At 45.4% G+C, this 18213-nt stretch overlaps 1 protein-coding gene across 1 annotated transcript in view; it reads left to right on the top strand.

Annotated features, from left to right (window-relative positions):
* LOC144678194 (glutamate decarboxylase 2-like) overlaps positions 1 to 18213 on the top strand; it is a 180912-nt gene that overhangs the window by 52692 nt on the left and 110007 nt on the right. The window contains exon 4 of the mRNA XM_078538068.1: positions 14284 to 14517. Coding sequence (XP_078394194.1) covers positions 14284 to 14517 — 234 coding nt within the window. The remainder of the gene's footprint in view (positions 1 to 14283; positions 14518 to 18213) is intronic.

Below are 18213 nucleotides of genomic sequence, written 5' to 3'. Positions count from 1 at the left end.
TGCAGCCATTGAAAAGTCACCCACATATGGCTGATCTGGTAGGTAGAGACCTGCTGTGAGCCCCCCTAAAAGTAATATAGTGCTGCCTGTGAAGCTTGGTGCTGATGACTGTGAACACTGCCCGAAGCAAGGTCGGCAAACAAACCTCGAAGTCGCGGGTTTAGTGCAGCCCGCCAGGTGCACGTCACTCATGTGCTGTTGTGAAACCCGTCAGTGTATTTTCCCGCCAACGTGGGTGGGCGATCCAGCCGGGAGGGCAGACGATTCCGGCGGGCAGGCCTAATAATGATATGCTGATGTACTATATTGATGCTCTCGACGCCCGATGGCGGGAAACGCGGCCCATCATGGGCGGGCTGAGCAGACGATCGTAAACTGGTTTCACGCTGCCGTGAGACCGATCGTGCCATATTGTCCGCTTATGCCACTGAACACACCCGACGCCGGCAGCATGGAACACCTTGGCCATGGTTTTATAACACAGGCTTAAGCCTAATGCTATGGTTACCAATCAATTTCCTTTGCAAACAGAAAGGAAGGTCAGGTAGTTCTACCATTGTCTTTGAGAACAAAGCGAGGAGAAAGTGGCAGCACAATAACCACAGAGGGAACGATATTAGCGGGCATGGATTGTAGAGGAGGGAGTTTTTTTTAATTCATTCACAGGATGTGGGCTTCACTGGCTGGGCCAGCATTTATTGCCCACCCTAGTTGCCCTTGAGAAGGTGGTGGTGAGCTGTCTTTTTGAACCACTGCAGTCCATGTGGTGTAGGTAAACCCACAATGCTGTTAGGAAGGGAGTAGGTAGACATAGGACAAATAAGAATTGAGCCTGATCAGAGAGAAAATTGAATTTGACATGCATTGGACAAGCAACTAGGGCAGGTTCATTGAGAAGTATTTCAAATTAGTAGAAGTTCACAGTGCTATCATGCATATGACAAGTATCACCTATAAAGGCACATTGTCCTGGCTAGAAATTGCTGAATATCATTACCAATCTTCCTCCTCTTTGCTACAATCTTCTTAGCTTGGATATATTCTGGAATAAAATAAACTGTGTCATTTAAAGAGACAGATATGGAAGCAAAATTCTCCATACAGTTCCTACTAATTTGCTATTCAATGAAACATTTTATTAAGATTAAAATTTTAAGACTGTATTGTTGTATCAGGGTGGCAGGTTCTGTAAGTAACTATTGAATACAGTTAACAAATGATTGCACTAAACTATTGCCAGAATTTCATTGCTGCTTTGATGTATTTGTTTCATTAAAATTTTCCAGCCAAGTGCAGCAATGAATGATCAACTCCTTTGGCAGTATCCAATTTAGCCAAAAGGCAAATGGTTTGTCAATACTTAATCTGTTATTTTTGTCAATTTCATGGGCGACGATATCATTGGAGCATAGGAACAGGAATAGGCCATTTAGCCCCTCAAGCCTGTTCTGCCATTCAGTGAAATCAAGGCTGATTGCAACCTAAATCCATCCACCCACCTTTGCTCCATATCCCTAATATCTTTGGTTAGTAAAATTCTATCAATTTCTGTTTTAAAGTTAACAATTGATCTAGCTTCTATTGCCATTGGTGGAAGAGAGTTCCAACCTGCTACCCACTTTGCATATAAAAATATTTCCTAATCTGACTCCTGAAAGATCTGGTTCTAATTTTTAGATTATGCTGCCTAGTTCTAGACTCACCAACCAGCGGAAATATTTTCTTTCTCTGTCCCCTGTTTGTTCCCTTTAGTATTTTGAAAACTTCAATCAAATTACCCATTCACCTTCTAAATTCCAGGTAATCAACCCTAGTTTGTGCAATCTCTCCTCGTAATTTAACCCCTGGGGAACAGGTATCATTCTGGCCACTCTATGCTGCACTCCCCCTCAAGGCCAATATATCCTTCTGAAGGGGTGTGCCCAGACTGCTCACAATACGCCATCTGTGGTCTAACCATGGCTTTGTACAGGTCAAGCATAAATTCTACCTTCTTGCATTATAGACGTCTAGATAGTAAGGCCGGCATTCCATTAGCCTTTTTAAATTATTTCCTGTACCTGTTCACAACATTTTAAAGATCTGTGTACCTGGACCTCCAAACCTCTTTGGTCAGAATTTTTTGGCCCCGTTGGCATCAGGCATCATGGCAGGTGGGGAGGACAAAATGGCAAGAAGGCCATCTTGAAACCAGTTTGCAATCATCCACTCCAACCATCAATAGTGGGCCACATTTCTGCTGCCGCACATCGGGAACCTAATTTCAATACTTTAGTATCTCATTATAAGCCCTGCTCACCAGAATCATCCCTGCACCCTGGATCGTCTGGGCACATGGGCGTGATTGCGCACCCACATGTTTCACAACTGTACGTAAGCGATATGCACACGGCGAGATGCACTTTGCTTGGGACTTCGATGTTTGTTTGCCTACCCTGCTTCAGGCAGCACTCACGGTCATCAGTGCCAGGCTTCGCATGCAGCACCACATCACTTTTAAGGGGGCTCATGGACAGGTCTCTACCTACCATACCGGCCACAAGGTAGTGGTGGCTTTTTAGCGGCTGCAGGGATAGGGCTTTCTTGGGGAAGGGGGAGAAGTGGCCTCAGGCAATGGCAGAGGCTACAGGGCTAGGGCTGTACTGGGGAAGGGGGTATCCCAGAGTGTGTATGGGGCACATGTTGATCTGTGCAAGTGGACTCAAGATGGTGAGGGCTGAGGAAGCAGTCTCCAGAGGAGATGAGGCCGGATGGAGATGTAAGGATGTGTGTGGGAGAGTGATGTCCCTTGAGCTGGTGAGTGAGATGCCTGAGAATGTGTAATGGCCTTGTGAGTGTGTGTCCTTAGAGTGATAAGATGGTTGCCTTACCCTGGCGGCACGGATGAAATCCTTTATCCTTTTTCTGCTCTGGATGGCCAACTTCTTATGTGCAGTATTGGCACTGACCGCCTCTGCCACCACCTCTCAAGCCAGAATGGTGAGACTGATGGGCCTCCTACAGCCAGAGCAGGGCTAGAGGATCTCGCGGCAGCTTCCACGGCATCCAGAAGACACCCTAAGGATGTGTCACTGAATTGGGGGTGCTGCACTCTTCTTGGTTTTGGGGCCAGGTCTTCACCGGAGCAGACCTGGGCTGCAAGCATTGAGAAATGTGCATGAGGCTGCAGTTTAAATATGGCACCCGAAGTGAGGAAGTGGCAAGGTAACGACATGATCGGCAAATTGGAGGCTGGCCACCAGCAAGACAGCGTGATTTCTGTGTCTGCATAATTATTGAGGCGGGAATGAGACGTCATTCATTACTGCTGCCTGTCTAGTGTTGCAACCCTTTGGTCTTCAACATGGGTTCTTATTACAGAAGGCAGGGAGTTATTAAATTCTTCCAAAAGAATGGCCTCTCTTAGAACTTCTTGGATAGTTTTGACTCCTAATGTTCGTATCCACCTGTCAGAACTACTTTGCTTAATCCTTTCAAATTCAGTGTAAATTTGCCCAGGATGTTTCCTTAAATTTTGAAACTTTTGTCTGTATACTTCAGGGACCAGCTTATATGGACTCAAAATGGCCTTTTTCACCACATCATGATCCCTAAAAACCTCCTCTGACAGTGAAACATAAATTTCCTGTGCTCTATCTGTCAATTTGCTCTGCATGGGCAATGTCCAATTTTCCTTTGGCCTGTTCATCTGTTTAGCTATCTTCTCAAATGAAATAAAGAATTCTTCAACATCCCTTTCCTCAAATTTTGGAAGAGCTTGTACAAATTTAAACACCTCCCCATTGGGTCCTGACCTGGAAATAGGTCCTGCCTCACCTACTGGTGTCTCTTTTTTAACTGTCAGCATTTTAAGCTGGACTTCTCTCTCTTTTTCTCTTTCCTCCTTGTCTAACTCTGCCATTTCTAACTCCCATTGAAATGTCCTTGCTTTTTCCTATTCTGCCTGTTCCCTTTGGAATGCCCTTTCTCTTTCCTTTTCTGCTGCCACCAGTTCCAATTTTTTTAGTTGCAACTGAATTTGAGCCCATTCCAATGACCTGCCCCTTGGAGAACTCCATCTCTCAGGTATTCCTTCTAATTTCAAATGCTGTGCCATCTCTTCAATTATCTCTGCCTTCCTAGCTTTGGCAGGCAATCCTATTCTTAATTTACTTGCTAATTCAATTAACCTGGCCTTTGGCCTTGTAAAATCTTCAGGGACATCTCTTCCACTTGCAGGAAAGCTTTAGCAGTTTCCAGTGCTATCTTAATTTTGACAGTCTAAACCTAGTAGCTTTTATTACTTACTAAATCTACACCCAAATCGTCATGTCTTTTGTTCCAAAATATCCCATACCCGAGCCCCCAAGCTTTGTCATAATTCACTGGGGATAGTGCACTGTAATACCAAACCCCACTGTTCTCTGAGCCATGACAAATGTGAAAAGTTTGATCAAACCACCAATTTGCCCCAATTCTATCTAACCGTTTAACTTAGGTTAACAGAATATGAGCACCAGGTCTGTAAACTTAATAAGTAAGCAACTGTTTATTGAACAATTTATCTTTAACTAGCGGCAAAAGAAAGAAATATGAACAGCTAACTTCTAACACTCTAACTTAAATGCTACTCCCTTCTCAAATCCCCATATGCACACACACACACACACACACAGGACACACAAAATACGGATTTTAAGGATGGGATAAAACAGTTCAATAGCACCAATCTGGAGTACAGGATTTGGTGGGTTGATTTTGATAGATGTCTTCCAAATTCCTTTCAGTTCTTTGTTGAAGACACGAGGTGGTGTTCCAGCTCTTTCAGTATTTAGTTCACTGGTTGACAATTTGCTTTTCAATGTCTCTAACAGTGATTTTCCCCTTTTCCTTTTTACAGGGGTTTCCTAAGAGAGAGAGAGAGAGCAGGTTATAGAGATATGAGGAAAAGAGATTTTATTTGTTTTCTCTTTGCAGGCTAGGAGCTTTCTGCACTGCTACCACACAAACCCTGGTCACCTGGTCAGGAGCCAATCAAAATGCTGTTGTCAAGCAGCTCCCTTGGTCCAGGTCTCTTTTCTGGTACCATCCTGTCTTTCATGGCACACTCTGTTCCAGCACTGCAACATTGTATATATCTCGCATCCTGTTCCAGTGGACATGTCTTTCAAACTACAGCCATTGTAATTTTACTCCACAGTCCAAAGATAAAAAGATATGTTCTTTACAACAGTACTACAGAAATGAAAACATATATTCCTTACAATACCCCTATATAATGTTATGCTTCCATCTATACTGCTGACAATGCCACCTATCTTTGTGTTATCAACAAATTTGGATGTGTGGCTTTCTATCTATCATCTAAGTCATTGATAACTATGGTGATTAATTGAGACCTCAGCACAGAACCTTACAAAACACCACTAGTCACATTATACCAGTTAGAATACCTGCCCATTATCCCTACCCTCTGTCTCCTGGAACTTAGCCAATTTCCTAAAGTGGTCAATAATTTGTCTTCCATTTCATGAGCTTCACCCTCAGCTAACAGTCTCTTATGAGGAATAAAATTCCTTCTGGAACTTCATATAAATAATATCTGTGAACATTGCCCTGTCCATTACTTGAATCCCTCTTCAAAAAATCCTTAGAAATCCATGCTAGCTCTCTGTGACCAGCTAAAAATGTTCAAGCTCTTCAGCCACTCTAACTTTAATTATAAGCTCTATTGATTTGCCAACAACATATCTTAGGCTAGCTGGTCTATAATTCCCTGGTTAACTCTTCTCATCTTTCTTAAATAGCGGAGTAACATGCACAATTTTCCAATCTAAAGGAATGATTCCTCAATCGAGAGAACTTTGTAAGATTATATTTGGGGCATCTACAATGTTTTCACTTACTTCCTTAAATCCCTGGGATGGAAACCACCTGATCTACTATTGTGCTTTTATTTTCACTGTTATTCTTATTTTGCTTACATTAATTTTGTTAAGTCCCTGACCCTTATTCAACACTACTTTCCTCGGGATGTACGGCATGGCGACCTCTTCCTTTACTATAAATACTGATGCAAAGTAATTGTTCAGCATGTCCATCATTTTCTTCTTCTCATTGACAATATTGCCATTATCAGTTATCCTGGTCACCCTCCTTTCCCTAGTGTAATTGAAAATATTTTTAATGTTGATTTTGATATCCTTTGCAAGTTTCTCTTCATACTCCTTTTTCGTAATAGCTCTTATATCTGTTTTGTCACCCATTGTCATTCCTTGTATCTTTCCCATTCGCCAGGATATATGCTTTTTAACATTTGCGTATGCTTTTTTCTTTTAGTTTTATGACATCGCTAGCATCTTTAGATGTCCCTGGCTGTCCTTTTTGGCAGGTAGATCTCTTTCCCCTTAAGGATATAGACTTATTACATATCACATTAAATTCTTTTTGAAAACTTCCCATTGATCTTCTGCCATTTTACCCATGAACAGATTTCCCAGTTTATTGCCTGTACCTCGTCCCATTGAACTTAGTCTTACCTAAATTTGACTCGAAGTAGCTATTTTGCATACCTCTGTTTCAATCATTACATTGAACTCAAACACATTGGGCAGAAATTTCCCATTGGCTTGCAGGGCAGGCGTCGCACGCCGATGCATAAAATGACACAAGGTGGCATCGGGTGAGTGCCATCGCGATACTTCAGTGGGTGGGCACGCGACGATCTCAGATGCATGCCCACCATTAATTAATCCAGTACCCCCCAGATCATGACTTGGTGATAATGGTTGCATGCTGCGCTCTCCACAATCTTGCACTGGAAAGGGGTGACGCTGTGGATGACGATGTTGTAGACGCAGTGGCTGCGGCTGTACACAATAAATCCAGCAGTGAATCCGAGGATGAGCATGCACAGGGAAATGCTGAGGGGGTAGATGCTGACCTGGGCATACTCCAGGGAGGCAGGGACACCCGGGAGGCTTAAATCCAATGAGCCCTCAGCTAGATTACCACTGATGGACCCCCAACAAAAGCCTGTGCTGCAGGCTTCATTCTCGATACCTGAGTGCTAAATCTGCCTGGATAGGAACATTAACTGAGAGCCTTGTCAATAATGCTTAATGTGAACACAACCCACTCATAGCATCATGGGTAACCATCCACCTGCAGAGGAAAAGAGGCACCCTCAGCCATGGTCACGTGCTTAAATTTAATGATATAACAAAATGAACTTAAGGAAACAAAATGACAAAGGTGTTAAACAGCACACCAACTAATCATGACCTCATTGCGGGGCAACACCAAAAGCACCAGTGAGAAACCCGTGATGTGCCTAAGGTGCCTTAAATTTACACTTTCGGGTGCTACATCTAGGTGCTGTCCCCTCACTGGCACTGGCATCTGAGACCACCAGCTCACTCTGCTGTCCTTTTGGCCTTGATGAACTTGGCAGCCATCCTCTGGCCTGTGGAACCTTTGACGGCCCTGCCTGAGAGGGAGCGGCCAGTTCCACACTTTGCATCTCCCCAGTTGTCACACCCAGATGCAGTGGTCACTGGCAGAGGGGCAGAGGAACTGCTGCCCTCATCTGGAGCGCCCTGAGAGGAGCCTGCAGTGACGACAGACAGCTGCTGCACTGGCATAAGGTCACTTTGGAACTCCTTGCTCACTGTGGATGGATGGGCACCGAGCTGGAAAACTTTGTGCCCAGACCATCTCCCACACTGGCACTGACCAGCTGAGGTCAATGTTGATGTGAGGGCTTGCAGTCCGAGCGCATCCACAGGAAGCCCTGATTGGTCTCCTGAAGGAGCCGCTCCACGAGAGTCGCCACTCTCTCCGTGGAGGAAGAATGGCGCTCGGCCATGAAGCTCATTGCATCAACAATGGTCCATATGGACTCCTCCACCACGGAGACCAAGCCAAGCGTAGCCTCACGTATCTCAGCCAGATCCTCCTGCATACTCTGCTGGACTTCCAGCATTTGCTGCCTCACAGACGACTCCAAAGGCACATCATCAGCCACCAACTGAGCATGTGTCTGGTCCCCTGCAGTCCTCCGACTGCTGGCGCCATGGGAACTCTGTCTCTGCCAGCTCCTCCAGAGACTGTGAAGTGCCCTCACCGCTGTGCCCCAGGACACTAGCTGATGATCTAATTCCCACCGAGGTGCTAGTATCTGCGCTGGTGTCTGCCTGGCAAAGATGATGTGACGCTGGTGGGTCAGAGACTTCAGGGCCCTCAGGTGTGAGAGGGGGCCCCTGCTGCTCCTCCTCCCGGCCCTGCTCTGCTGATGCTGAAAGGAAGAACAAGGATATTTGATTAGTTAACGTGGAGACAATGTCAATGTGCATCCCTGTCCCTGGATCATTATGCGCTCATCCTTCCATAAGCAATGGTCAAGCCATGTTGCAAACTTCAATCACTGAACATTCAGCAGTGTCATGGCTGCTGAACACTAATGGTGACCTCAGTGCTGGGCTAACATACCTGCCCTTGGCAACCCAGCCTCATCGACACTGATGGTCCTGGGCGCATGGTGCCTCTCCAGATCTAGGGCCTCCTGCTCGAACCTGGTAATGATGGCCAACTGGGCTGGCCCTCCACCAGTCCTCTAACACTCAGCAGCATTATGAGCATTCTTCTCCTGAAAAGGAGAGAAGAGCATTGATTAGTGCAACTTGTACCTGGAATCTCTTCGCTGCCGTCCCACCCCAACCAGAGTGGAACATTGCAGGGCTCCAGTGCCTCTTCACCCAGCAGCTGCTGCACACTCACACAAAGATGTCAGGCCTGTCCCCCACCTTGGCCAAATGCAGCCTACATCACATTTGGCACCACATGGACCAACCTTGCAAAGCAAGGAGGTGCAAGCACGTGGAACGCAAAGGGCAGCAGATGGATCGATGCCCCGCCACCTGGAAGCTCTCCTCCCAGCATGTTAGCACCCTGACTTTGACATGTTTTGCAGTTCCAGCACTGTGTCTAGGTGCAGATCCTCCAGGTTGCCCCCAAAATAGTATTGCAGGTGTCACTGTACCACATGCTGCGGGTGCAGAACCCATCTCATCACCACCCTCTCAGGGTGACCTTGGCATGGGTAATATCTGCTGGCCCACCCAGCGAAGGACACATGCCGTCAGTGATTCAACGCAGTCACTACACTCAGAGTTGGGTGGACGGCCAGGGGGGAAAGCCTACCTGTTGGGTTAAGTGACCAATGGCAACATGTTACTCACCCTTCTAGAGCGCAAAAGGTCATTGAAACACTTGCATAACTGGATCCAGGTGTGTCGCACCACGTTGTGGGAGCTCATTATCTCCGCAACCTCCTCCCAGGCACGTTTGATCATATTGGGGGGAGGCCTCCTCCTCCCGTCCCTGGGAACGAGGACCTCCTCCCGTGTGCCACCTCACCTCCTCAAGGTGGGCAGCAAGGAAATCGTCTGAGAAACGAGGGGCACAGTGCCCCCCTGCCCTACCCTCTTGCCTGGCCTGCTTACTAGCAGCGCTCTGGGAAGCCCTTCTGCTAGCCTTGTTTGACAGCCTTTGCAAGGCTGCAGGAGCTCTTTTAAACAGGCCGCCGGATCGCTATTGGACCCGGCAATCACAGCAGTCCCGCCACTGCTCACCCACTCCCGCTGTTCTCAGGAGCCGTGTTTCACGCTGGGCAGGCCTTAATTGGCCCCCCCACATAAATTGGCAGCGCGGACCCGATCGCGGACAGCGATCAGGTCTGCACCTGCTCCCGCACGGCCCACCCGACAGGCAGAAAATTCTGCCCATTGTGATTGTAGTGTTAACCCACTGTTAGGGTGTTAACCAAATCTGTCTCATTATTCATTACTACACCTAATATGGCATGTCCCCTTGTTGGCTTTAAGACAAATTGCTGGAGAAAGCTATCCCAGGCACACTCAAGAAGTTAATTACCTTTCTGACATGTGCTAATCTGCTTCTCCCCATCAACAAGAAAGCTAAAACCCCCTATTGAACCACTCTGCCTTTACTACATGAATATAGGAAGTGCAGGGACGAAGTAAAAAAGGAAATAAGGAAATCAAAGAGAGGGCATGAGAAAGATTAGCAAGTAAAGTTAAAGATAACCCAAAGATGTTTTACCAATACATGCTAAAAGGTTAGTTAAGGAAAAAGTGGGACCTATCAGAGATGAAGATGGAAACTTGTGTGTAGATGCAGAGGCTGTGGGAAGGGTTTTCAATGAATATTTTGTCTCCATGTTTACAAAGGAAAGGGAGGATGTAGATATAGTAGCCCAGGAGGAACACTGCGAGATATTGGACGGGATAGTCATAAAGAGAGAAGAAGTACTCGAAAGGTTGAAATCCTTGAAGGTTGATAAGTCACCAGGGCCAGATGGATTGTTTCCGAGGCTGCTGAAGGAAGTCAGGGAGGAGATAGCAGACGCACTGAGGATGATTTTCCAATCTTCGCTAGATACAGGGGAGGTACCGGAGGACTGGAGAAATGCAAACGTAGTTCCATTGTTTAAAAAGGGATCAAAGGAAATGCCAAACAATTATAGGCCAGTTAGTCTTACATCGGTGGTGAGCAAATTAGTAGAATCAATCCTGAGAGATAGGATTAACTGTCATGTGGAAAGGCATGGACTAGTCAGGGATGGTCAGTATGGATTTGTTAAAGGAAGGTCTTGCCTCACAAATTTGATTGAATTCTTTGAGGAAATGACAAGAAGGGTTGATGAAGGTAATGCAGTGGATGTTGTGTACGTGGATTTTAGCAAGGCATTTGACAAGGTCCCACATGGCAGATTGGTCAGGAAAGTAAAAGCCCATGGGATTCAGGGTAATGTGGCAAACTGGATAAAAGGTTGGCTTTGTAACAGAAAACAGAGGGTAATGGTCGATGGATGCTCTTGCGAATGGAAAGTTGTCTCAAGTGGTGTTCCACAGGGCTCGGTGTTGGGACCCTTGCTGCTTGTGTTATACATTAATGATTTGGACGTGAACCTGGGGGGCACAATTGGGAAATTTGCAGATGACACAAAGATTGGCTGAGTAGTAGATAATGTAGAGGATAGCCATAATCTCCAAAATGATATAGATGGATTGGTGGAGTGGGCGGTAAAGTGGCAGATGAATTTTAACATAGAGAAGTGCAAGGTCATACATTTAGGGAGGTCAAACAGTTACAGGGGTTACACAATAATTGGGAATATACTAAGAGGGGTAGATGAAGTGAGAGATCTTGGCGTACAAGTACACAGGTCCCTGAAGGCAGCAGTTCAAGTAGATAAGGTTGTAAAGAAGGCATATGGAATGCTCTCCTTCATTGGCAGAGGTATAGAATATAAAAGTAAGGATATAATGTTGGAATTGTATAAAACACTGGTGAGGCCACAACTGGAGTATTGTGTCCAGTTCTGGTCACCACATTATAGGAAGGACGTAATAGCTCTGGAGAGAGTGCAGAGGAGGTTTACAAGAATGTTGTCAGGGTTAGAAAAGTGTAGATACAAGGAGAGATTGGGTAGGTTGGGGTTATTTTCCTTAGAACAAAGAAGGCTGAGAGGTGACTTGATTGAGGTGTACAAAATTATGAGGGGAATAGATAGAGTGGACAGGATAAAATTGTTTCCCTTGGTGGAGAATTCTAGAACCAGGGGACATAAATTCAAGATAAGTGGCAGAAGGTGTAGGGGGGACATGAGGAAGAACTTTTTTATGCAGAGGGTAGTCTGGAATTCGCTGCCCAAGTTGGTGGTAGAGGCAGAAACTCTAAACTCTTTTAAAAAGTATCTGGATCTGCATCTTAAGCGCTGTAAGCTGCAGGGCTATGGGCCAAGTGCAGGAAGGTGGGATTAGAAAGGGAACCTGGGTGTCCTCGGGCTGGCATGGACAAAATGGGCTGAATGCTGTAACTTTTCTATGGTTCTATGGTTCTAACTCATAGACATGTTTCAAATGAGGGGACATGTCCTCACAATTTTTTATTCCTTTATTAAATTTTTTTAAACTTAAACTAATCTCCCTGAGGCAGCTCTGTGCCTCAGGGAGATTTCTGCGCTCCTGGTTGTGCAGGCCCCGACTCAGGCAACCCCACCTGCACAGGTAGTGCTTAGTGCTTCTGGGTGTGCGTAACGCTGGGCGGGCCTTAATTGGCACGCCCAGGTAAAATGGCAGCGCCCAGCCAATTGCAGGTGGTGATCGGCTGCGCACACACCCGCGCCCGCTCCTGCACAACCCCCCCCCCAACCACCCCCGATGGGGGAAAATTCTCCCCCATGTCCCTTCTCATGACAGATTCACATGAGGGGTCATTTTTTTTTTTAAACACCGTAAAATTCTTTATTTTTTATTTTGAAAACTGTTCACCTCCCTGAGGCAGCTCTGTGACTCAGGGAGCTTTTCCAGTGCGCATCCACGCGCATGCGCAAAGTTCACACTCGCCCACCTTCCACCGCCCCACCCCCACCACACGGCCAGTGCTGAGCGCTGCGACACACGATTCACGCTGGGCAGGCCTTAAGTGGCCCACCAGCGTGAAACCGCGGTCCAGCCCCGATCGCGGGCAGCGTTCGGCTTCCCGACCACCCTCGCCGAGCCCGCCCGATGAGGGCAAAATTCTGCCCTGGGTGTTCACTTTGTGTTAAATAGTCCAAATATTGAAGCTTGGAATTTGCTAAATGAAACTGAGCTTCCACAATTAAAAAAGAAATTCAGAGTTAGAAAGAAACAAATGTGCCATTGACTTGAGCGCTCTGAGTCAAAGGAAAATCACAAATATTCTTGAAAGGGTTAATAAGTTGTTACTTGACTACTGTTATTTTGCATTTTGGAGATTCTGGTCTCGGAAATCCATAGTTCTCACGGCATATTCTCCCTGCAACTTCAAAATGGCTAGAAGCTAAGCTGGGACCCAGATAGACTTAGTGCAGACATTTCTAGGATAGCCTTTTTGGAGTAGACCCTCCACTCAGCCCAAACGTAGCCGTTGATACAGGAGGGTTGGGCTGGGGGAGGTGCAGGAACTTTGAATGTCATAGTTTCGTCACCTTAGGTTTTCATTAGGACCAGATGTATGGCAGTGAAGGTATTTCTGGTGAGTCCAGTTATACCTCCCCAAAAGGAACAGACATAGGGGTTACCTAAGACTCCAAGGATCAAGGTGGAAGACTTTCCTCTGCAGGGTTTAAACCAGCTCTCTTACAAAAAGGTGGGCAGTTAGAAGATTTTTTGCAGCAGACCCTGCGCCCCTACCCACCTCCAAGGAACTCCTTGACGGGAACTCCATTTGTCCCCTAGTGGTGCAGGTACCTACCACTTTAAGGCACATTAAAGAACCTCTACCTCTCCCTAAGAGGTTCACTGAATCCATGGTACTCAGTAGGGACAATTTCAGTGTAAATGCTAGGATTGCTGGCTCTGGATTTCCATAATCACTATTTTCCTAGAGTGTGTGTCATATTCTAATGAGCCGCATCTCACGTTTTAATGCAATTATCACAATTCTCAGCCAGGCGGCAAGCATTTGAGGCTGGCAAGGCTTTGATGCTGTATTTTATCACCTTAGTCATACTCCATCAAGTCTCTTTTCTGGCAATATACCCAAAGCTCTAATAAATTCTTGCTGGGTGAAACTATGTTTCTTTCCACTGCATCATGTTTAGATTTTAAATAGAATAACGATTTGGTGACATTAATAGGGCAAATGCTTAATGTGCTGGTACAACATTCCCTTCTCTGCTACATTTGCAAATGCATTGAGAATTTAAAAATCAATGGATTAATGTCGGTATTGTAATAGTGGGTAGTTATGCACTTATTTGCTAATATCAGCAACAGCCGTTTCTCGGCTTGAACGGCATCTTCCATTTATGTACATCTCTAATTTGATTTAAGTTACAACATTAAATAAATAGCTATTTTAAAAACAATTGCGTTATCTGTCCAATGTTGAATATTGGTTAAAGGGTTCTTCAAGAAAATGGATATTTGCCTCCTAACTGGATAGTTACGAGGTTAGGTTTGAGAGCTGTGCTTCATTCAACATGGGTGTTTTGTCAGATCTCAGCCAGACCTCCCCAGATGAGGAAGCCAATTGACATAATTAGTTTCAGCCCAGTCAGATATCATCTCCTGCTGGCAGGTAATGGATGGTCAGTGATACCAGTTGTGGAGGTGACTGAAACCGTTGTTTATTTCCCTGAGGGACTGTATTGGGAAGCAGTCTGTAAGGAGTCAAAAAAAAAAGATAAAATGGAAACCCAGCTAATTTTTTTTTTTTGCTCGTTATCTTTTTCTTTTTTCTCTATCTTTACAGACCTCCTGCCGGCATGCAATGGGGAAGGAGTAACTTTCACTTTCTTGGAACAAGTTTTGGACATTCTACTTGAGTACATTTTGAAAACATTTGATAGATCTACAAAAGTAATAGATTTCCACTACCCCGATGAGCTCCTTGAGGGATTTAACTGGATGCTGGATGAACAGCCAAATACTTTGGAAGACATCTTGGTGACTTGCAGAGCAACACTAAAATATGCTGTGAAAACAGGTATGAAAAGTCATGAGCTCTGAACTCTTCATTGCATGTTGTGAGCCAGGGTATGAGGTAGATTTCTTTTACTGCAATTGTTTTGTCTAAGTATTACCTATGGTTTAATTAACAGATAAAGCACAAGTAATAATTATCACAAACGTTTCACAATGGCTTCCTTTAAACCATCATAATGTATGACTACTTTTGGAATGGATGATACATGGTAAAAGCTGATAAGAATTATGCGACTGTGGCGACCCAGCTGAGAAATGGTATAACTCATCATACAGGTTTTTTTGGATTAATGTATCATTCACTGCTTGAACTTATGACCTGAATTCATGGTAGAGTGAAAATCATATTATCTACTCCGGCGAAAGGCTATTCATCAAGAGCATTCTCTCTGCAAGCCTAGTAGCATTATCTATGAAGTACCAGATTCGAGTCTGTAGGGTCATGTGATTGAATCCCAGTCTTATGTGACGTTCAGGCTCTTTTGTCTTGGTTGACTGAGTTTTAGCGGTCCTCAAAGTTTTGAGTGCTACAGATCATGGAGAAAGGAAACAGCAGGAAGAACAAAAAATTTCAAAAGACAAGAGGACAGTCTCCCAGCCTACTGCTTCCCAGTTAATTCATTTGCTGCTTCTCAGGTTTTCTGAGATGCAATCCCCACCCTAGAAACAAAGCATTAGTCCTATTTTAGAAACATGTAGCTCCTTCAACTAATCACATTGATCACAGATCACTTAATATCTCAGCATGGTGGGAACATGCAGCAGCGAATCACTCAGTAGGGAAAGAATGGGATTTATAAAATGTTAAATATACACAATGAGCTTAAAGTTCCTGCCTTTTTAAAATGCTTCTGTTTATTGCCCATCCAATTTTTATTAACTGTCCTCCCAATTTGGGAATGGGGGCAAAGTGTCACCATACCTCCACAAAGAGAATGGCCAGCCTACCCACATCTAAGCTTCTGGAAATCATGCCCTTCAGCTAGTCAATTATGGGTACATCCATGATGATTTGTTCACAACTTCGTCTCAATGGAACTGCTTTGACCAGCAGCGCACAATGCAGGAAACCACAGGTGTAAAGCTTTTGTTTCACCGTTCTATGGTTTAATCAAGTGGAAGAGTATCTGCTACACACCTTGTTTTTATTATTAATAGATTCTTGGGTGAATGGGTAGATACAGAAAAAACTGATCGGGGAATCTACAACAAGCTGGGAGAACCTTATATCTAGCTCCCCAAAAGGCTGCAGATGTTGGGCTAATAGAAATGATCAAATACTAGATTGTTAAGCTTTTAATACATAATAAGGTTAGAAAGGGATATGTATCCTTTTGAGGTACAGATCAGTAATGATCTGATAGAATTGGCGGGGTAGCTTGGAGGGGCTGAATGGCCTATCCTGATCCTATGTAATGCCTAAAATGAACACGGTTATGTTTTACCCATTTATTCCTTTGTTTTAGAAATAAGTTCTTACTTGCAGTTTCTACATTCATCAATGAGCAAAGATTGTTTGTTAGCCAAAGAGAGAAATAAACTGAAGCATGTGGACAATGATTTATTTTCGGTATTAAAGATTGAGTACATGATTTCATTGTAGCATTAAAAGAAACACCGTGAACTGAGACATAGGGCTGCATCAGTAAATCTAGCAGAATCAATGGCCAGAATTTTTCACTCGTCAGGCAGGCACGCGCCCGACCCAAACGAGCGAAAAATGACGCGTGACGATGTCGGGCGAGCATCCCGACGTCATTGCGCAATCGCACAATATTTCGGTCAGCAGGCGCACACGGGAGTCGGCGGCACCCCCGCCAACAATTACCATGCGCATGCGCGAAGTTCCCCACTCGCCATCTTCCCCCTTCCCCACACAGGCAGCGCTGCAGCACGGGTTTCACGCTAGGCTGGCCTTAATTGGCCCACCAGCGTGAGATCACGGTCGCTACCCAATCGTGGGCGGTGGTCAGCTTCCCAACCACTCCGGTTGGCCCCCGGCCGAGCCCGCCCGACATGGGAGAAATTCTGCCCATGACTCCAACCTGTGTCTAATCTCCTCTCATGATAATGTTCCTTTCAAATACACCAACCATTTCACTTGAGTTTCTCGGCCGCCACTGCAAATAAAACTGGAATCTTGGAACAACTTGTTCTTTTGCTAGTACAATTGAAATAACAACCAAAGCCAATTACATTGCTGCTCTTTCACACTTTGTATGGTCTAAGCTTAGCTTTCCAGGTCTTTTTACTGTAGCTATCCTTTTGCATGCAGTCAGATTAAAAGAAAGTAACAGGTCAAATGTGCACAGTGAGTGTTAATTAACTTGCGTCACTATGGTTACTAAAAGCTAATACATTGTAAGTAACAACTCATTTCCAATGGTTGCCCAACAAAATGACTCTCTTTGCACAAAAATATAATTTTCAAATGTTGGATGGTACAATCGCCTCTTTCATTATGCTCTAATAAGCTGAGACCTCGGGCAGAAATTTCCCCCCGTTGGAGGGGTGGGGGGGGTTGTGCGGGGGCGGGCGCGAACCCGATCGGCGCCCCCGATCAGGGCTGTGCCACCATTTTACGTGGGCAGGCCAATTAAGGCACGCCCAGCGTGACGCGTGCCCGAAAGCGCTGAGCGCTCCCTGTGTGGGTGGGGGGAAGCGGGGTGGAGGGGAGGGGGGAGGTGGAGATTCCCTGAGTTGGGGCCTGCGCTCTTTTGCGCATGTGCACTAAAGCGAACTGAAATCTCCCTGAGGCACGGAGCTGCCTGAGGGCGATTAAGTTCGAAATGAAAGTTTTTGTTAAAGACAGAGAAAAATTATTTAGGCATGTCTCCTCATGTGAAAGTGTCACATAAGCTGGGACATGTTTATCAAATGTTTGAAAATTTTTTATTTAATGAATAAACCCTTCATGAAACCTCATCCCGCCTGTGGATGAGGTTTCATGAAAAATGTGAAGACCATCTGGGCTCTTCGCCTGCCCGCCAACATTAAGGTTGGATGGGCAGCTTTCTTAACTACTTTAATTACTTTCTTCATGGCCTCAATAGACCTTTGACAGTTCGGTGGCTGTGCGCCCGCTGAGCTGAAACTCTAAATGAGGCGTGGTGACGCCGGGACGCCCGCCTGACGTCACCGCATGTCATTTTATGTCTTGGCGAGCAGGCCCCGCTCCCACTCGCCCACCCGAAAGTTCTTCCCCTCTTTTAACTTATTTCAACTTCCTCATATCATTGTCAGCCTTTTTTAATCATTATAGGCAATCTTTTTAAACATTATGTGCAAGGTTTTCCAAAACCCAGGCCAAATTTTGAATCGAGATTGGGATTGGCAGTGGACGTGCAATTTGGCACCGCAATTTGAGCCAGTTCCCTATGACAATCCCGACCCCAAGCTATTTTCAGAGAGGCCAGGGCAAGGTCAGATTGGCTGCCCGCTGGCAAGCAGCAGGTAGCCACTTATTGGCAAATTGATTTAATTCAGGGGGCTATTAAGGCCCCTTTCTCAAGCCAACTGGGATTTCCAGACAGCAATACAGTTAGCCCACATTGGCCTGCCCCTCCTAGATCCTGCCCAGGCAGCTGTGGTAGCTTTAAAAATCAAAAACAAAACTTACCTGGCCTTCGCCCTTGCAGTCTCCATCTTCAGATTGGAAGGTACTACCTCTGCTGGTGGGGCTGCCGATCTGGGAGTG

Source organism: Cetorhinus maximus, chromosome 3 (genome assembly GCF_964194155.1).
Source record: "Cetorhinus maximus chromosome 3, sCetMax3.hap1.1, whole genome shotgun sequence".
Taxonomy (NCBI): domain Eukaryota; kingdom Metazoa; phylum Chordata; class Chondrichthyes; order Lamniformes; family Cetorhinidae; genus Cetorhinus; species Cetorhinus maximus.
Note: the sequence above shows the minus strand (reverse complement) of the source record. Positions and strands in the feature narration are given on the sequence as shown.